Source organism: Pelophylax lessonae (genome assembly GCF_965119305.1).
Source record: "Pelophylax lessonae genome assembly, chromosome: 3".
Lineage (NCBI taxonomy): Eukaryota > Metazoa > Chordata > Amphibia > Anura > Ranidae > Pelophylax > Pelophylax lessonae.
Genome location: NC_138770.1, coordinates 678,749,921 through 678,770,675, shown reverse-complemented (window position 1 = coordinate 678,770,675; position 20,755 = coordinate 678,749,921). Strand labels below are relative to the sequence as shown.

Sequence of the window (20,755 nt, the reverse complement as noted above, 5' to 3'; positions counted from 1 at the left end):
CATCATGCGATTTTGGGGGTGCAAAGTCACACGAGTGTAAAAGGAGCCTCAAAAACAAACTATAAACATAAAGTTAAAAAAAAAATATAAACACAAAATATAAAAGTATAATTAAAATAATTAATTTTTGTTGTGTTTTTTTTTTTTTTTTTTGGAGTTTATTTGCTGTAAATATTTTCCTGTTAAACATTCCCCATCACATAATGCGATTCCCTTCCTCCCCCGGCCGCTCTCCTCTGAATACGCGTCACTCAGGAGCGCTCGGCATTGGAGAAACAATCTTTTCGATGGAATCCAATAAGCAGCGCCGGAGACAGATCCAATTATTTCCAATTCCGCTGCAGTAGTTCCTAGCCAGCCGTCCCGCTTTCCCCTCCAATCTGTCTGCGTGACGCGCCCTCTGTCACTCCGCGCTTAACCTCCGGCTGCACCTCACGCGAGGAGATGGTGAAATTCTGTCTTTTTATCTCACGTTCTCCGAGCTACGGCAGGACTGCTGTTCCATCATAACTGTCTCCGAGCTTCCCCCCCTCCCCCCCAGCAGCAGGTTATCCACAAAAATGATCTCCAGCTTTATCACTGCACATCAGAACACCGAGCAACGCGCCAATCCTCCCCCAGTCCAGATGAGATATGGACATTGTTGTCTCATGAGGTTTGATAGGACACAACGGCACATGAAGACCATCATATTGGTTGTAATTATTAGTTGAGCCCTGCCAGTGTTTGATAGGACTCAACGGCACATGGAGACAATCATATCTGCTGCAATTATTGGTCGACTCCCACCAGTGTTTGCTAGGACACATGGAGATCATCATATCGGCTGTAAAATTGGTTGAGCCCACCAGTGTTTGCTAGGACACAACAGCACATGGGGACCATCATATTGGCTGCAATTATTGGTTGGGCCCCGCCAGTGTTTGCTGGGACACAATGGCACATGAAGACCCTCATATCTCCTGTAATTATTAGTTGAGCCCCGCCAGTGTTTGACAGGACACAACAGCACATGGAGGCCATCATATCTGCTGCAATTATTAGTTGAGCCCGCCAGTTTTTGATAGGACACAATGGCAAAGGGAGACCATCACATCTTTTGCAATTATTGGTTGACTTCCACCAGTGTTTCCTAGGACACAACAGCATATGGAGACCATCGTATCTACTGCAATTATTGGTTGAGCCCTGCTAGTGTTTGATAGGACACAACAGCACATGGAGACCATCATATCTGCTGCAATTATTAATTGAGCCCCGCCAATGTTTGATAGGACACAACAGCACATGGAGACCATCATATCTGCTGCAATTATTGATTGGAACCCGCCAGTGTTTTATAGGACACAATGGCAAAAGGGAGACCATTATATCGGTTGCAATTATAAGTCGAGTCCTGCCAGTGTTTGATAGAACACAATGGCACATGAAGGCCATCATATCTTCTGCAATTATTGGTTGGGCCCTGCCAGTGTTTGATAGAACATAATAGCACATGGAGACCATCATATCTTTTGCAATTATTGGTTGACTCCCGCCAGTGTTTGATGGAACATAATAGCACATGGAGACCATCATATCGACTGCAATTATTGGTTGAGCCCCGCCAGTGTTTGATAGGACTCAACGGCACATGGAGACAGCGGAGGACTGGGCCAGGGGGCAGGGGGCCAATTGCCTCCCGGGCCACTCTGATGCTCCATAAAAAGCCTGCACTGCTTCTGCCACAGACATGCCTTGTAACAATCCTACAGGCTCACCTGAGTCAGAGGACTGCTGGCCGGAGTTAGGAGTGGAGCCCAGTGGCAAAGACCGCAGGCAGGTAGTAGGTGCTGGATACCGGATGGACACCGCGTAGTACTCTGATGAGGACACGGGTTCACCTGAGGTGCGGAAACTAAGTGCTAGCTGGTTTTCACTAGAGCCCCTGATGGTGGGGATAGACTGCCCTGGATGCTAACACCAGGACGCGGTCCTCAGGATCACCCAGCCAGGCAGAGTGCAGGTTCGGTCCAAAGGCAGAGGAGCAGACAAGGGAATACCCAGAGAGAAGTCAGACGAGCCAAAGGTCGGGGCGGGCAGCAGTAAGCGTGGTCAGACAATCCGGATCGGCAACAGAGGTAGCAGTTCAGTAGATGGGGACAAAGCAGAAGAGTAGTCGGTAGTCAATTCCTGGTCAGCGTTGGATTTGTGGTAGTAGATAAGAGCAGCAGGTGAGGAGTAACTTGATCAAGGCTCAGGAGCTCAATAATCAGCAAACCTGAGTGCACGGGGCTGGACTTATATAGGGAAGTACCAGGTGTCAGGAATCAAGGGTGATGAGCAAGGCTTGGCAAGACTAAGGTTGAAATAATAGGCTTCAGGGAGGAATGTTCAGGGAGGAATGTCCAGAGAGGACGGTAGCCTAGTAAGCAGGGCTACTGCCTGGGATGTGGCTGGTCACGGGTTCGAATCCCGACATGCCTAAAGGATTCCTGGTGAAGAGAAGTAAAAAGCCCCCACCGCTGACCTACTGAGTGTGGGATTTAGACAAGGATGGAGTGCAGCCCTCCCCCCAGCATGGATGGTATAAGCTGTGTCTGAGCAGAGGCCGGTTCCATGCCCCACTGGAGACTCTCCTCCTCCGGCTAGCCCTGACTGAGCTGTCCCAGCTCCCCCCAACCGCCCCTGCTGGCCAGGTCAGGAAACCAGATTTGGCTGGTGCGTAGAGATTACCTGGAGCATAGCTTCAGCTTGGAATGGAGGTCAGGAGGAGGCCAGAAAGAGAGAGACTGGGAGGGGGGCCAAGTCGCTGCACCATGGGCCTATGGTTTGTACTTGCCCCCTGGGCTGAAAGTGGCCAGTCAGACCCTGCATGAAGACCATCATATTGACTGCAATTATTGGTTGGGCCCCACCAGTGTTGCCCCTCTCAAAATAAAATTTAATCCAGTTTTTCCATTTTTGAGACAAATAGCCAAAGGATTGGTGAAAAAAATTAATGAATTTTCTTTGAATTTACTGATTTTTTTTCTTGATTTGAAACATTTGAATCGAGAAATTTCTAATCGGTTGAATCAAAAATTTTTGATTTTTTTTTATTCGAATGCGGCAGCCGAGTAGCCAAACATCTGATTGTTATCTATACACATTGATCTTGTTTGCAATAATAATACATTTATTTGAGATATGTGAAGTGTTCTAATAACTTTAGTGAGGCTTCTGACTCCCCTTGACATCCCTTGCAGTGCACCACTTCCCTCTGCAGTTCTCTTGCTGAATCTTGCTAGAAATGTTTCCAGAAGAAGGAAGTAAAAAGGTTAACCATTCTGCCCTGAGCAGGAGTGACCCTTTAAATGTAGTGTTACTGGGCTGTAATCAGCCTATGCTGAGACTGATACTACAGTGAGGCTTCTGACTCCTCTTAACATCCCTTGCACCCCTTCCATCCACAGTTCTCTAAAGTTGGTGAATCTTGCCAGAAATGTCCAGAGGATGGGGGGAGAACAGATAATTTAATGATACTTGAACTATAGTGAGGCTTCTGACTCTTCTTAACATCCCTTGCACCACTTCCCTCTACAGTTCTGTTGCTGAATCTTGCTAGAGATGCCCAGAGATGTTTTAGAAGAAGGAAGCAAAGTGTAGCCATTCTGTCCCGAGCAGGAGTGACCCTTTAAATGTAGTGTCACTGGGTTGTTATCAGCCTACACTAAAATGTATACTATAGAGAGGCTTCTGACTCCTCTTACCATCTCTTGCACCCCTTCCCTCTAAAGTTGCTGAATCCTGCCAGAAATGTCTAGAGGTGGGAAACAAAGTGTAGCCACCCTGCTCAGAAATGTAGCCACCCTGCTCAGAAGTGTAGCCACCCTGCCCTGAGCAGGAGTGACTTTTGAGATGTAGTGTTGGTAGACTGTAAGCTGAGATTGATAGTACCTGGTACAGCCACTTGGGGGAGGGGGGGGGGGTTACACCTGAATGGACTGACACTGCGAGTTGTGCTTTAATGACTTGCAGAGCAAACCCCTCTGTCGGTGGTCTGACATGTTCTGTTCTATATGGACAGTGCCAGATGGACAGATATCAGATGGAAGCATCTCTATAATTCCAACCACGGAGTCATTTCAGGAGACTCAGCCGGGAAGGAGCATGGTGGGACCTGAGTAGTGCGACCAATTAAGTGCACATCTGTCCACACTGACCACCATTGAATGGGGGGGGGGGGGCTGTAACCACTGACCACCAATGAATAGGAGGGACAATAACCACTAACCACCGATGAATGGGGGGGGGGGCAATGACCACTGACCACCAATAAATGGGTGGCTATAACCACTGACCACCACTGAATGGGGGGGGGGGACAATAACCACTGACCACCAATGAATGGGTGGCTATAACCACTGACCACCACTGAATGGGGGGGGGGACAATAACCACTGACCACCAATGAATGGGTGGCTATAACCACTGACCACCACTAAATGGGGGGGACAATAACCACTGACCACCAATGAATGGGTGGCTATAACCACTGACCACCATTGAATGGGGGGACAATAACCACTGACCACCTATGAATGGGTGGCTATAACCACTGACCACCATTGAATGGGGGGGACAATAATCACTGACCACCAATGAATGGGTGGCAATAACCACTGACCCCCATTGAATAGGGGGAGACAATAACCACTGACCCCCAATGAATGGGTGGCAATAACCACTGACCACCATTGAATAGGGGACAATAACCACTGACCACCAATGAATGGGTGGCAATAACCACTGACCACCATTTAATAGGGGGGAGGACAATAACCACTTAACCACCAATGAATGGGTGGCAATAGCCACTGACCACCATTGAATATGGGACTATAACCACTGACCACCAATGAATGGGCAGCAATAACCACTGACCACTATTGAATGGACGGCTATAACCACTGACCACCATTGAATAGGAGGGGATAATAACCACTGACCTACAATGAATGGGTGGCAAAAACCACTGACCCCCATTGAATAGGGGGGGGGGGGGCAATAACCACTGACCACCAATGAATGGGTGGCAATAACCACTGACCACCATTTAATAGGGGGGAGGACAATAACCACTGACCACCAATGAATGGGTGGCAATAGCCACTGACCACCATTGAATAGGGGACTATAACCACTGACCACCAATGACTGGGCGGCTATAACCACTGACCACCAATGAATGGGCAGCAACACCACTGACCATCATTGAATGGGGGGGCTGTAACCACTGACCACCAATGAATGTGGAAGCTATACCTACTACCCACCAATGATTGGGTGGCTATAAACACTGCCCACCAATGAATGGGGGGGGGGGGGGCTATAACCACTGACCACCAATGAATGGGTGTCTATAACCACTGACCACCAATAAATGGGGGGGGAGGGGCTATAGCCACTGACCACCAATAAGTTGGACAGCTATAACCACTGATCACCAATGAATGGGGGGCTATAACCACTGACCACCTTTGATTGGGCAGCTATAATGACTATAATGACTTAAAGCTTCAAGATCCAAGTGAGCAGAGTAGTCTGGGAGGTGCACTCAGTGCTGTGCGTACACGTTGTTGTCACAATGTCTGTCCGCCGGTATATTAGTAAGTTGGTGAATGTTATTTTACTAAATGACATGAGTTACTATATCCAGAATCTTATGTATTCTGCTAAAAATTCAAATATAATTGACATTAATATAGTTTACTAAAAAAATTATATTGTGATCTCCCATATACCTGTATACTCCACGTCCCCCGCCCTTCTCTGCACTTTCTCCAGTTCCCCGATATCCTTTATGAGAACTGGAGCCCAAAACTGAACTGCATATTCCAGATGAGGTCTTACTAATGATTTGTACAGATGATATCTCTCTCTCTCTGGAGTCCATTCCTCTCTTATACAAGAAAGTACTTTGCTTGCTTTGGAAACCGCAGCTTGGCATTGCATGCTATTATTAAGCTTATAATCTACCAGAACCCCCAGATCCTTCTCTGCTATGGATTCCCCCAGATCCTTCTCCACTATGGATTCCCCCAGATCTACTCCCCCTAGTATGTATGTATGATGCATGCATATTCTTACCCCCCCCCCCCCCGATTGCATAACTTTAAATTTATCAACATTAAACCTCATTTGGCATGAAATCCCAGACCTGATATCATTTATAAAGATAATAAAAAGTAGTCCCAACACTGAACCTTGGGGTCACCACTGATAACCTTACACCATTCAGAGTAAGAATCATTAACCACTACTCTCTGTATTCCAATTTTCTATCCATTTACAAACCGATCTTTCCAAGCCTGTAGACTTTACCTTACACATTAGCCATGTGTAGGGAACTGTGTCACATGCTTTTGCAAAATCCAAGTATACCACGTCCACAGCCAACCCTCTGTCCAAGTATACCACATCCACAGCCACCCCTCTGTCCAAGTATACCACGTCCACAGCCACCCCTCTGTCCAAGTATACCACGTCCACAGCCACCCCTCTGTCCAAGTATACCACGTCCACAGCCACCCCTCTGTCCAAGTATACCACGTCCACAGCCACCCCTCTGTCCAAGTATACCACGTCCACAGCCACCCCTCTGTCCAAGTATACCACATCCACAGCCACCCCTCTGTCCAAGTATACCATGTCCACAGCCACCCCTCTGTCCAAGTATACCACATCCACAGCCACCTCTCTATCCAAGTATACCACGTCCACAGCCACCCCTCTGTCCAAGTATACCACATCCACAGCCACCCCTCTGTCCAAGTATACCACATCCACAGCCACCCCTCTGTCCAAGTATACCACGTCCACAGCCACCCCTCTGTCCAAGTATACCACATCCACAGCCACCCCTCTGTCCAAGTATACCACGTCCACAGCCACCCCTCTGTCCAAGTATACCACGTCCACAGCCACCCCTCTGTCCAAGTAGACCACGTCCACAGCCACCCCTCTGTCCAAGTAGACCACGTCCACAGCCACCTCTCTATCCAAGTATACCACGTCCACATCTACCCCTCTGTCCAAGTATACCACGTCCACAGCCACCTCTCTGTCCAAGTAGACCACATCCACAGCCACCTCTCTATCCAAGTATACCACGTCCACAGCCACCCCTCTGTCCAAGTATACCACATCCACAGCCACCCCTCTGTCCAAGTATACCACGTCCACAGCCACCCCTCTGTCCAAGTATACCACGTCCACAGCCACCCCTCTGTCCAAGTATACCACATCCACAGCCACCCCTCTGTCCAAGTATACCACGTCCACAGCCACCCCTCTGTCCAAGTATACCACGTCCACAGCCACCCCTCTGTCCAAGTATACCACGTCCACAGCCACCCCTCTGTCCAAGTAGACCACGTCCACAGCCACCCCTCTGTCCAAGTATACCACGTCCACATCTACCCCTCTGTCCAAGTATACCACGTCCACAGCCACCCCTCTGTCCAAGTAGACCACGTCCACAGCCACCCCTCTGTCCAAGTATACCACGTCCACAGCCACCTCTCTATCCAAGTATACCACGTCCACATCTACCCCTCTGTCCAAGTATGCCACGTCCACAGCCACCCCTCTGTTCAAGTATACCACGTCCACAGCCACCCCTCTGTCCAAGGTTTTACTTACCTCCTCATAAAAAGAAATCAGGTTTGTTTGACAACTTCTGTCTTTCATGAATCCATGCTGTCTGTTGCTTAAAATATTTTTTTCCAGCAAGAACTCATCTATGCGGTCTTTTATTAAACTCTCCAGTATCTTCCTGATTATAGAAGTTACACTAACAGGTCTATAGTTACTAGGCAAAGACTTTGATCCCTTTTTAAATACAGGCACCACATTGGCCCTACGCCAATCCAGTAGTTCTATTCCAGTCCTTAACGAGTCCCTAAAAATTAGAAACAATGACTTTGAAATTACAGCGCTCAATTCTTTTAGGATACGTGGGTGGATGCCATCTGGTCCAGGTGATCCTGTATATTCCATGTACCCTCTTATAATGCCATGTACCCCCTTATAATGTGATCCTGTATACTCCATGTACCCCCTTATAATGTGATCCTGTATACTCCATGTACCCCCTTACAATGTGATCCTGTATACTCCATGTACCTCCTTATAATGGGATCCTGTATACTCCATGTACCTTCTTATAATGGGATCCTGTATACTCCATGTACCTTCTTATAATGTGATCCTGTATACTCCATGTACATTGTCATAATAAACACAGCAATGACCTGGATAAAGCTAATACCTTCTCAAGCATCAAATCCTCTTGTTGAGACCGCCCCCTGGAGGGACTCATCTATATTACATGCACACTTATTAACCTCTAAATGGAAATGATAGATTACTCATACAATGTATATGTCAGGTGGTGAGTGAGATACAGAAAATAATCACTGACAAACTTCCAGATCCCATACTAAATACGACAAATCAGACATAATATCAGACAATAATACGATAATAATACGACAAACAAAGCAACCACACAATAAAGAGGGTGAACCAATCAGATCAATGGAATCAGAGTTGCTGCAGCTGACTTATTTTTGAGGGTTCGTGCTGGAGAGAAATATGCAGACTGTGATTTCAGACTTCACTGGCTGCATGCTTGTACTTAAGGAAGGGATGAGGATGACAAGCCCAGACCTTTAAGAACAAGTTCTCAGTTTCCACATTTTAAACCTGGAGGCCGCCAATGCTGAGCTCATTTCTAAAATGCCGGGACCTCGCCATGGTGATCCTGAGGCTTCAATGCATCCAGAGTCCCCGATCCAGAACAGCAAGATCTGGAGTCACCGACCCGCAACAGGAAGATCTGGATTCACCGACCCCCAACAGGAAGACAGATCCAGAGTCACAGACTCAGCACAGGATGACAGACCCGAGTTCTCACTATGCTGCATCCATCACTCAAAGAGTACTCAGGTCAGTAACAGCCAGGCAAAGAGCATTTTCAGAGCTCACCAATAGCGGACTCCATACAGATTTCCTTCATACAGATCATAGAATAGCCAAGAAATGTATTGTCTGAAAAGGAATACCGGCACCCCGAATGTCTCAATCAACCTAGATTTCCATTGCAATCACATGAAATAAACTGAAATACAAGCCGGATCCGGGTGCAAGGGCCAAATACAACATAAAATCTATCTTAAAAATCTCTCCGGGTGTCTCACTGTCACAACTATCATTGGATTTCAATGTTCCCCCATCATTCGATACTTTCTGCTCTCCATTGCCTTTTCCAGCCAATTCCCACAAACCTCCCTGCTAGTTGTCCAATCAGTCCGTGAACTGACCAGGAAAGTCCAACCTCACATCTACAGAGCAGCCAGAAAGTATTTACAGCGCTTCACTTTTTCCACATTTTGTTATGTTACAGCTTTATTCCAAAATGGATTCAATTCATTATTTTCCTCCAAATTCTACAAACAATCCCCCATAATGACAACGTGAAAGAAGTTTGAAATCTTTGCAAATTTTTTAAAAATAAAAAACGAAAAAAAATCCCATGTACATAAGTATTCACACCCTTTGCTATGACCCTCAAAATTGAGCTCAGGCGCATCCTGTTTCCACTGATCATCCTTGAGATATTTATACAACTTGATTGGAGTCCACCTGTGCTAAATTCAGTTGATTGGACCAGAGGCGTAAGTAGAACCTTCAGGGCCCCCGGTGCAAGAAACCATGAAGGGCCCCCCTGATCCCTGGCCGGGGCCCTTCCCTTCAAGCCTGGAGCTCTTCCCACTGATCCTGGGGCCCTTTACTCTCGTTGTGGGGCCCTTTATTATGGACCCTTTCACAAGTTCTACAGTTGGCCCCCTTCCTGCCATCTTGGGGCCTCCCCACGGTGGTGGGATGACAGGGCCGGGTTGCAAGTGTGACCTTTGCGATCCTGTAAGTTCACCCACTGGTGTCAGTAGTTTTTATTTTTTGGTATTTTAGTTGTATTATTTTTTATAATTCTATATTATTTTTTTAAAATGTGACTGACTATGACTCAGTCCATTCAGAAAAGGAAGGAGCTGGTAAATTGCATATTTACCGACCCCTTCCCAGTTCTCTATTGTGACACATCCCCTGCAGCAGCTGGCAGGAGAGGGGAGGGAGCACAGTAGGGGGGGACCAGGGGAGCACACAGGGGCCCAGAGACAACAGAACACAAGTGAACTGGATAGGAGGAGTGGTGGGGGCAGCATACAGAGGAACCAATCTCCTCCATTTTCCTCCTGCAGCTACAGGAGGAAAAAGGAGGACAGTGATTTCTGTACATGCCGCCCCTCCTATCCAGGTGTACAGGGGAGCCACACAGGCCCCCTGGAGCATGAGGCCTGGTTGCAATTGCAACCCCTGCAACCCCTGTAGTTACGTCCCTGGATTGGACATGACTTGGAAAGGCGCACACCTGTCTATATATTGCCTCTTTCCACTAAGCGGTACGGTTCGGTTCGGTACAGTTAAGTACGGTTCGGAATGGTACACCTTGATCAGGCTTGCGTTTCCATCGCCAACTGTACCCTTACATGATAGGCGTGGTGTAGCCGGAAAGTAGTGATCGACCTCACTTGATAGGCGTGGTGATAGGCCAATCAACCAATCAACGTTCTGCAGAGTGTAGCTCCACCTAGTTGGTACGGTACAAATGTGCTTGGTACCCCGACGAAAGGGTCCCAAAAAAGTGGTACGGTACGGTTTGGAATTAGGGTACCATTCACAACTTTTGATAATGGAAACAGCAAAAATTGCGTACTGTACCGAACCGAACCGTACCGTACTGCCCAGTGGAAATGAGGCATAAGATCCCACAGTTAACAGTGCATGTCAGAGCACAAACCAAGCCATGAAGTCCAAGGAATTGTCTGTAGACCTCCGACACAGGATTGTATGGAGGCACAGATCTGGGGAAGGGTACAGAAAAATGTCTGCATCATTGAAGGTCCCAATGAGCACAGTGGTCTCCATCATCTGTAAATGGAAGAAGTTTGGAACCACCAGGACTCTTCCCGGCCAAACTGAGCAATCAGGGGAGAAGGGTCTTAGGCAGGGAGGTGATCAAGAAACCGATGGTCACTCTGACAGAGCTCCAGTTTTTTTTTTTTTTTTTTGGAGAGAGAAGAACCTTCCAGAAGAACAACCATCTCTGCAGCACTCCACCAATCAGGCCTGTATGGGTGTGGCCAGATGGAAGCCACTCCTCAGTAAAAGTCACATGACAGCCCATCTGGAGTTTGCCCAAAGACACCTGAAGGACTCTCAGACCATGAGAAACAAAATTCTCTGCTCTGATGAAACAAAGATTGAACTCTTAGGCCTGAATGGCAAGCGTCATGTCTGGAGGAAACCAGGCACTGCTCATCACCTGGCCAATACCATCCCTACAGTGAAGCATGGATGTTTTTCAGCGGCAGGAACTGGGAGACTAGTCAGGATTGAGGGAAAGATGAATGCAGCAATGTACAGAGACATCCCACATGGAAGAAAAATATATTTAAAATATATTTTTAAAACATTCATTTTTTTCCCCCAAATATATTGGAAATATATTTGAAATGCTACAATTTTGGCCATATTCAATATATTTCTAAAAAATTGTTCCCTAAATATATTTGAAATATATTTTTCTTCCATATGGGATCCTTGATTAAAACCTTCTCCAGAGCGCTCTGGACCTCAGACTGGGGTGAAGGTTCATCTTCCAACAGGACAACGACCCTAAGCACACAGCCAAGATAACAAAGGAGTGGCTACGGGACAACTCTGTGAATATCCTTGAGTGGCCCAGCCAGAGCCCAGACTTGAACCCGATTGAACATCTCTGGAGAGATCTGAAAATGGCTGAGCACCGACCCTCCCCCATCCAACCTGATGGAGCTTGAGAGGTCCTGCAAAGAAGAATGGGAGAAACTGCCCAAAAATAGGAGTGCCAAGCTTGTAGCATCATACTCAGAAAGACTGGAGGCTGTAATTGGTGCCAAAGGAGCTTCACCAAAGTATTGGGCAAAGGGTGTGATACTTCTGTACATGGGATTTTTTTTTTTTAATACATTTGAAAAGATTTCAAACAAACTTCTCTCACGTTGTCATTATGGGGGATTGTTTGTAGAATTTTGAGGAAAATAATGAATTTAATCCATTTTGGAATAAGGCTGTAACATAACAAAATGTGGAAAAATGAAATGAAATGTAAGATTACTGATATTTCAAACCAATAGTCTGATGATATATCACATCTTACACTGACCATACACTATGCAATCTGATTGTACAATCTCCTCTAGGCTGACCATACACTATACAATCTGGTTGTACAATCTCCTCTAGGCTGACCATACACTATGCAATCTGGTTGTACAATCTCCTCCAGGCTGACCATACACTATACAATCTGGTTGTACAATCTGCTTTAGGCTGACCATACACTATACAATCTGGTTGTACAATCTCCTCCAAGCTGGCCATACACTATGCAATCTGATTGTACAATCTGCCCCCTTATTATCATTACTCCCATATTACTTCTTTATCCTTCATCCTAGCCCAGGATTGTACAGATCCCAGGAACTCTCATTGCCAAACTAGAAGTACCCTGAGATAAAAAAAAAACATGAAGACTGCCCCCTTATAAAATGCTAGTTACCTGGCTGCACTTAGCTGAAACAAGCAGCCACCGACACCCCCCCCCCCCTCCACACACATTACAATCTGATTGTACAATCTTCTTTAGATCTACCAACAAGTATGTAGTATAAGATCCCTTCCGATTGGACACGCAGTGATTGGATAGATTAAATAGGTCCTCTTATTACATAGTTTTGTTAAATCCAGAGCTGATTGTACAGAGATTGTATGATCAGATTGTACTGTGTATGGTGACCCTTTCCGAACTCTCCATAGCTGTTGTAGATCAGTGATGTAATAAGTATTGCAGCCCCTGGGAGCCAGGCATCGAGCAGTTTTAGAAGGAAAGCTCCATGTTTTCCAGGTATGGGTAGTGGTCTGCCCGATGTGCACTGACTGGTCCAGAATGGAGTATTGATTAGGCCGGCTCTGATCAGATCAATAATAACAGATGATTAGATATTGGGGAGTCGTGTGATCGGAGCAAAGCAGACAGAAGATTCATCACAGATCACATATAACTCATCATCATATCAGACATGGATGGAGGATAATATAAGATGTCATCACCCATAGCAACCCTGACAGTGCAGTCTACAGGTCATCCTTCCCACTGATAGAGGAAGACATTGCACTCCTATCTGCTTCACAGAAAGAGGTTTCTTCTGCACTGAACTCACAATGTTTGTTCTTTTGTTGTACACAGAATTTGTAAATGACTCCCCAAATATCAACAGGGGGACATTGTATGCAGGAAGGACATTGTATGGAGGGGACGGATGGAGAGGGGACATCATATGGGGGGGGGGGGATAGCATGGAAGATGGGACATTGTATAGAGGGGGGACATTGTGAGGAGGGGACAAATGGAGAGGGGACATCATATGGGGGGGGGGAGTGCATTGCATGGAAGATGGGACATTGTATAGAGGGGGGAGATTGTATGGATGGGACTTTGAAAATAGAGGGGACATTGTATAGGGGTTGGGGGGGGGGGAGGACATTGCATGGAAAATGGAGCATTGTTTGTAGGGGACTTTGAATGGAGAGGGTACATCTTAGGGGGTCATTGCATGGAAGATGGGACATTGTATAAAGGGGGGGGGGCATTGCATGGAAGATGGGACATGGTATAAAGGGGGGACATTGTATGGATGGGACTTGGAATGGAGAGGGGACATTCCATTGAAGATAGATGGGACATTGTATAGAGGGGGGGGGGGGCATTGCATGGAAGATGGGACATTGTATAGAGGGGGGACATTGTATGGATGGGACTTGGAATGGAGAGGGGACATTGCATGGAAGATGGAACATTGTATGTAAGGGACTTTGAATGGAGAGGGGACATTGTAGGGGGGGGGGGGGGGGCATGCATGAATGGGACTTTGAATAGAGAGAGGACATTGTATGGGGGGGGCATTGCATGGAATGTGGGACATTGCATAGAGGGGAGACATTGTATGGATGGGACTTTGACTAGAGAGGGGGCATTGTATAAGGAGGGGGGCATTGGATGGAAGATGGGACATTGTATAGAGGGAGGTGCATTATATGTTGGGGACTTTGAAAGGAGGGGAGAAGAGCTGCATTGCATGGAAGGTGGGACATTGTATGGAGGGGGGATTTTGTACAGAGGGGGGGGGGGGCAATGTATGGAGAGGGAACATTGTATGAAGGGGGCACTGTTTAGAGGGGGGTCACTGTATGGAAATGGCACTGTATGGAAGGGGGACATTGTATAGAGGGGGAACACTGTATGTAAGGGGCACTGTATGGAAGGGGGACATTGTATAGAGGGGGGACACTGTATGTGGGTGGCACTGTATGGAGGTGGGGGACACTGTATGGAATGGGCACTGTATGGAAGGGGGACACTGTATTGAGCAGCATTATATGGAAAGGGACATTGTGTGGAGGGGGTGTCACTGTATGGGGGGACATTGTATAGAGGGGGGACACTGTATGGAAGGGGCACTGTATGGAAGGGGGACATTGTATAGAGGGGGGACTCTGTATGTGGTGGCAATATATGGAAGTGGGGAACACTGTATGGAATGGGCACTGTATGGAAGGGGGACACTGTATTGAGCAGCATTATATGGAAAGGGACATTGTGTGGAGGGGGTGTCACTGTATGGGGGGACATTGTATGTAAGGGGCACTGTATGGAAGGGGGACATTGTATAGAGGGGGGACACTGTATGGAAGGGGCACTGTATGGAAGGGGGACACTGTATTGAGCAGCATTATATGGAAAGGGACATTGTGTGGAGGGGGTGTCACTGTATGGGGGGACATTGTATGTAAGGGGCACTGTATGGAAGGGGGACATTGTATAGAGGGGGGACACTGTATGGAAGGGGCACTGTATGGAAGGGGGACATTGTATAGAGGGGGGACTCTGTATGTAAGTGGCACTGTATAGAAGGGGGACACTGTATGGAATGGGCACTGTATGGAAGGGGGGCACTGTATGGAAGGGGGACATTGTATTGAGCAGCATTATATGGAAAGGGACATTGTGTGGAGGGGGGTGTCACTGTATGGGGGGGACATTGTATGGAGGGGTGGTATTGCATGGGGGACACATTGTATGGATGGAGGGCATTGTATGGATGGGGGCATTGTATGGGGAGGCACATTGCATGGACAGGGGGCATTGTATGGAGGGAGGAATTGTATGGAGGGCTGACATTGTATAGGGTATGGGGCAACATAATATTGAAAGAGACATTGTGTGGGGGGGACACTATATGGATGCAGACATTGAATAGAGGGGGAGGCATTGTATGGAAGGGGGGCATTGTATGGAAGGAGGACAATGTATGGAAGGGGGAAAGTGTATGAAAGTGGGGCATTTAATGAAAGGGGGAGAGTGTATGGAAGGAGGACAGTGTATGGAAGGGGGCAGTGCATGGGAGGGGGGCATTTTATGAAAGGGGGAGAGTGTATGGAAGGAGGACAGTGTATGGAAGGGGGCAGTGCATGGGAGGGGGGCATTGCATCAAAAGGGGGGCATTTAATGGAAGGGGGGCACTGTATGGAAAGGGGAACATTGTATGGAAGTGGGTCAGTTTATGGAAAGGGGACAGTGTATGGAATGGGGGGGGGGCATTGTATGGAAGAGGAACATGTATGGGGGACAATGTATGGAGGTAAGTCATAGCATTATATGGATATAAGTCATGGCACTCACCCTTCCTCAGGATCTGGAACATGAGTCTGGGCTGGGAGGCTCCCAGGGCAGCTGACAAGGTCTCTTCCCTTCCAGGATAAGCGGAAGACCTCTGTGGCATCAGTCTGATCCTCAGCCTCCCCTCCTTGGTCTCCAGCCACCAGCTGAACAGCTCGGTCAGGTTGAACTCCAGCCTCCTCTTCAGGACAGAACTTGGGGGCTCCACACGTTGGCCCCCCTCATTGCTCCCCAGGTTCTCCCAGTCCACCCCACAGCCTTCCCTGACCAGGTAGTCCCCGACCTCCACCAGCAGCTGCTTGGACCTGCGGAGAGTCTTCAAAGTCCCAGCTTTCAGCACCTTGGAGAGCGGCGCCGGCTGGGACCATAGCGGCTCCTTCTTCCCTGGTCCATAGGGATGGGGGCCACCAGCAGAAGATCGCTCAGGGATCAGGGACTCCAGCAGAGGTCCACAGTCCAGGACCAGGCTGGAGCTCGCCTGGAAGTTGGTGTTGCTTGCAGTCCCTGCAGGGAAGAGACCCAGAAGGTCCCTCAAGGAGTTCCTGAAGGCTGCAGGGAGGACAAAGTCCACAGCCAGGTTCTTCCTCTTCAGCCGGGTGAAGCTGGGCTCCCGAAGACCTTGGAAGGAGATTGGAGCAGATTGGAGTCTCTCCATAGACCTGCAGATGTCCACTGAACACAACAAGAGTAGCCAGAAGAGACCCCCCTGGAGCCCCAGCCTGGCCATCCTCCACTAGCCTGCTCCTGGTTCTCCTGTCCTGATTATCCACCAACCTGCTCCTGGTCCTCCTGTACTGATTATCCACCAACCTGCACCTGGTCCTCCTGTCCTGATTATCCACCAACCTGCACCTGGTCCTCCTGTCCTGATTATCCACCAATCTGCTCCTGGTCCTCCTGATTCTCCACCAAGCTGCTCCTGGTCCTCCTGTCCTGATTATCCACCAATCTGCTCCTGGTCCTCCTGATTCTCCACCAAGCTGCTCCTGGTCCTCCTGTCCTGATTCTCCACCAACCTCCTCCTGGTCCTCCTGGTCTCAGCTGCAGCCTCCTGAGATGAGATGTAGAGAAAGATGGGACTCCTCTAATCATCAGAGGCTCCTCAGATGCCTCCAGGGTCCCTCAGACACCATGCAATGTCCTCCTGCCTCCTCCGGAGCAGCAGACACTTTGCTGCCTCTCAGCTTTTCTGAAAGTGCTGAAAGGAGGATTCAGGATTCCTGGGTCTTCCCCAGTGCTGGGCGCTGTGCTCTGTGCGCCACCCTGTGGATGAGATGAGCTCTGCAGGCGGATTTCTCTCCGATTTACAGGTGATGTCAGTCTGAGCTGATCGTCCAATCCGGAGTTTTATGCAGAGGATGGAGAGAGGAGCAGAGGATGGAGAGGACAGAGGATGGAGAGAGGAGCAGAGGATGGAGAGGACAGAGGATGGAGAGAGGAGCAGAGGATGAAGCGGACAGAGGATGGAGAGGAGCAGAGGATGGAGAGGACAGAGGATGGAGAGGACAGAGGTTGGAGAGGACAGAGGATGGAGAGGACAGGGGGTGGAGAGGACAGAGAATGGAGAGAGGAGCAGAGGATGGAGAGGACAGAGGATGGAGAGGAGCAGAGGATGGAGAGAGGAGCAGGGGATGGAGAGAGGAGCAGAGGATGGAGAGAGGAGCAGAGGATGGAGAGAGGAGCAGAGGATGGAGAGGACAGAGGATGGAGAGAGAACAGAGGATAGAGAGGACAGAGGATGGAGAGAGGAGCAGAGGATGGAGAGGACAGAGGATGGAGAGAGGAGCAGAGGATGGAGAGGACAGAGGATGGAGAGAGGAGCAGAGGATGAAGCGGACAGAGGATGGAGAGGAGCAGAGGATGGAGAGGACAGAGGATGGAGAGGACAGAGGTTGGAGAGGACAGAGGATGGAGAGGACAGGGGGTGGAGAGGACAGAGAATGGAGAGAGGAGCAGAGGATGAAGAGGACAGAGGATGGAGAGGACAGAGGATGGAGAAAGGAGCAGAGGATGGAGAGGACAGAGGATGGAGAGGAGCAGAGGATGGAGAGAGGAGCAGGGGATGGAGAGAGGAGCAGAGGATGGAGAGAGGAGCAGAGGATGGAGAGGACAGAGGATGGAGAGAGAACAGAGGATAGAGAGGACAGAGGATGGAGAGAGGAGCAGAGGATGGAGAGGACAGAGGATGGAGAGGACAGGGGATGGAGAGGACAGAGAATGGAGAGGACAGAGGATGGAGAGGAGAGAGGATGGAGAGGACAGAGGATGGAGAGGACAGGGGATGGAGAGGACAGAGGATGGAGAGGAGAGAGGATGGAGAGAGGAGCAGAGGATGGGGAGCGGAGCAGAGGATGGAGAGGATAAGGGATGGAGAGGACAGAGGATGGAGAGGACAGAGGATGGAGAGGACAGAGGATGGAGAGGACAGTGGATGGAGAGGACAGAGGATGGAGAGGACAGGGGATGGAGAGGACAGAGAATGGAGAGGACAGAGGATGGAGAGGAGAGAGGATGGAGAGGACAGAGGATGGAGAGGACAGAGGATGGAGAGGACAGAAGATGGAGAGGACAGAGGATGGAGAGGACAGAGGATGGAGAGGACAGAGGATGGAGAGGACAGGGGATGGAGAGGACAGAGGATGGAGAGGACAGGGGATGGAGAGGACAGAGAATGGAGAGGACAGAGGATGGAGAGGAGAGAGGATGGAGAGAGGAGCAGAGGATGGAGAGAGGAGCAGAGGATGGAGAGGACAGAGAATGGAGAGAGGAGCAGAGGATGAAGAGGACAGAGGATGGAGAGGACAGAGAATGGAGAGAGGAGCAGGGGATGGATAGAGGAGCAGAGGATGGAGAGAGGAGCAGAGGATGGAGAGAGGAGCAGGGGATGGGGAGAGGACAGAGGATGGAGAGAGGAGCAGAGGATGGAGAGAGGAGCAGAGGATGGAGAGGACAGAGGATGGAGAGAGAACAGAGGATAGAGAGGACAGAGGATGGAGAGAGGAGCAGAGGATGGAGAGAGGACAGAGGATGGACAGGACAGGGGGTGGAGAGGACAGAGAATGGAGAGAGGAGCAGAGGATGAAGAGGACAGAGGATGGAGAGGACAGAGGATGGAGAGAGGAGCAGAGGATGGAGAGAGGAGCAGAGGATGGAGAGGACAGAGGATGGAGAGGACAGAGGATGGAGAGAGAACAGAGGATAGAGAGGACAGAGGATGGAGAGAGGAGCAGAGGATGGAGAGAGGACAGAGGATGGAGAGGACAGAGGGTGGAGAGGACAGAGAATAGAGAGAGGAGCAGAGGATGAAGAGGACAGAGGATGGAGAGGACAGAGGATGGAGAGAGGAGCAGAGGATGGAGAGGACAGAGGATGGAGAGAGGAGCAGAGGATGAAGAGGACAGAGGATGGAGAGGAGCAGAGGATGGAGAGAGGAGCAGGGGATGGAGAGAGGAGCAGAGGATGGAGAGAGGAGCAGAGGATGGAGAGAGGAGCAGAGGATGGAGAGGACAGAGGATGGAGAGAGAACAGAGGATAGAGAGGACAGAGGATGGAGAGAGGAGCAGAGGATGGAGAGAGGACAGAGGATGGAGAGAGGAGCAGAGGATGGAGAGAGGACAGAGGATGGAGAGAGGAGCAGAGGATGGAGAGGACAGAGGATGGAGAGGACAGAGGATGGGGAGAGAAGCAGAGGATGGAGAGGACAGAGGATGGAGAGAGAAGCAGAGGATGGACAGAGGACAGAGGATGGAGAGAGGACAGAGGATGAAGAGGACAGAGAAAGGATAGAGGAGCAAAGGATAGAGAGAGGGGACAAAAGTTAGAGAGAGGAGCAGAGGATGGAGAGGAGCAGAGGATGGAGAGGACAGGGGATGGAGAGGACAGAGAATGGAGAGGACAGAGGATGGAGAGGAGAGAGGATGGAGAGGACAGAGGATGGAGAGGACAGGGGATGGAGAGGACAGAGGATGGAGAGGAGAGAGGATGGAGAGAGGAGCAGAGGATGGGGAGCGGAGCAGAGGATGGAGAGGATAAGGGATGGAGAGGACAGAGGATGGAGAGGACAGAGGATGGAGAGGACAGAGGATGGAGAGGACAGAGGATGGAGAGGACAGTGGATGGAGAGGACAGAGGATGGAGAGGACAGGGGATGGAGAGGACAGAGAATGGAAAGGACAGAGGATGGAGAGGAGAGAGGATGGAGAGGACAGAGGATGGAGAGGACAGAGGATGGAGAGGACAGAAGATGGAGAGGACAGAGGATGGAGAGGACAGAGGATGGAGAGGACAGAGGATGGAGAGGACAGTGGATGGAGAGGACAGAGGATGGAGAGGACAGGGGATGGAGAGGACAGAGAATGGAGAGGACAGAGGATGGAGAGGAGAGAGGATGGAGAGAGGAGCAGAGGATGGAGAGAGGAGCAGAGGATGGAGAGGACAGAGAATGGAGAGAGGAGCAGAGGATGAAGAGGACAGAGGATGGAGAGGACAGAGAATGGAGAGAGGAGCAGAGGATGAAGCGGACAGAGGATGGAGAGGAGCAGAGGATGGAGAGAGGAGCAGGGGATGGAGAGAGGAGCAGAGGATGGAGAGAGGAGCAGAGGATGGAGAGAGGAGCAGAGGATGGAGAGGACAGAGGATGGAGAGAGAACAGAGGATAGAGAGGACAGAGGATGGAGAGAGGAGCAGAGGATGGAGAGAGGACAGAGGATGGAGAGGACAGGGGGTGGAGAGGACAGAGAATAGAGAGAGGAGCAGAGGATGAAGAGGACAGAGGATGGAGAGGACAGAGGATGGAGAGAGGAGCAGAGGATGGAGAGGACAGAGGATGGAGAGAGGAGCAGAGGATGAAGAGGACAGAGGATGGAGAGGAGCAGAGGATGGAGAGAGGAG

At 49.4% G+C, this 20,755-nt stretch overlaps 1 protein-coding gene across 1 annotated transcript in view; it reads right to left on the bottom strand.

Annotated features, from left to right (window-relative positions):
• LOC309549185 (ALK tyrosine kinase receptor-like) overlaps positions 1-16,637 on the bottom strand; it is a 1,241,121-nt gene extending 1,224,484 nt beyond the window's left edge. The window contains exon 1 of the mRNA XM_082249296.1: positions 15,869-16,637. Coding sequence (XP_082105422.1) covers positions 15,869-16,592 — 724 coding nt within the window. The 5' untranslated portion in view covers positions 16,593-16,637. The remainder of the gene's footprint in view (positions 1-15,868) is intronic.
• Between the last annotated feature and the right edge of the window lie 4,118 nt (positions 16,638-20,755).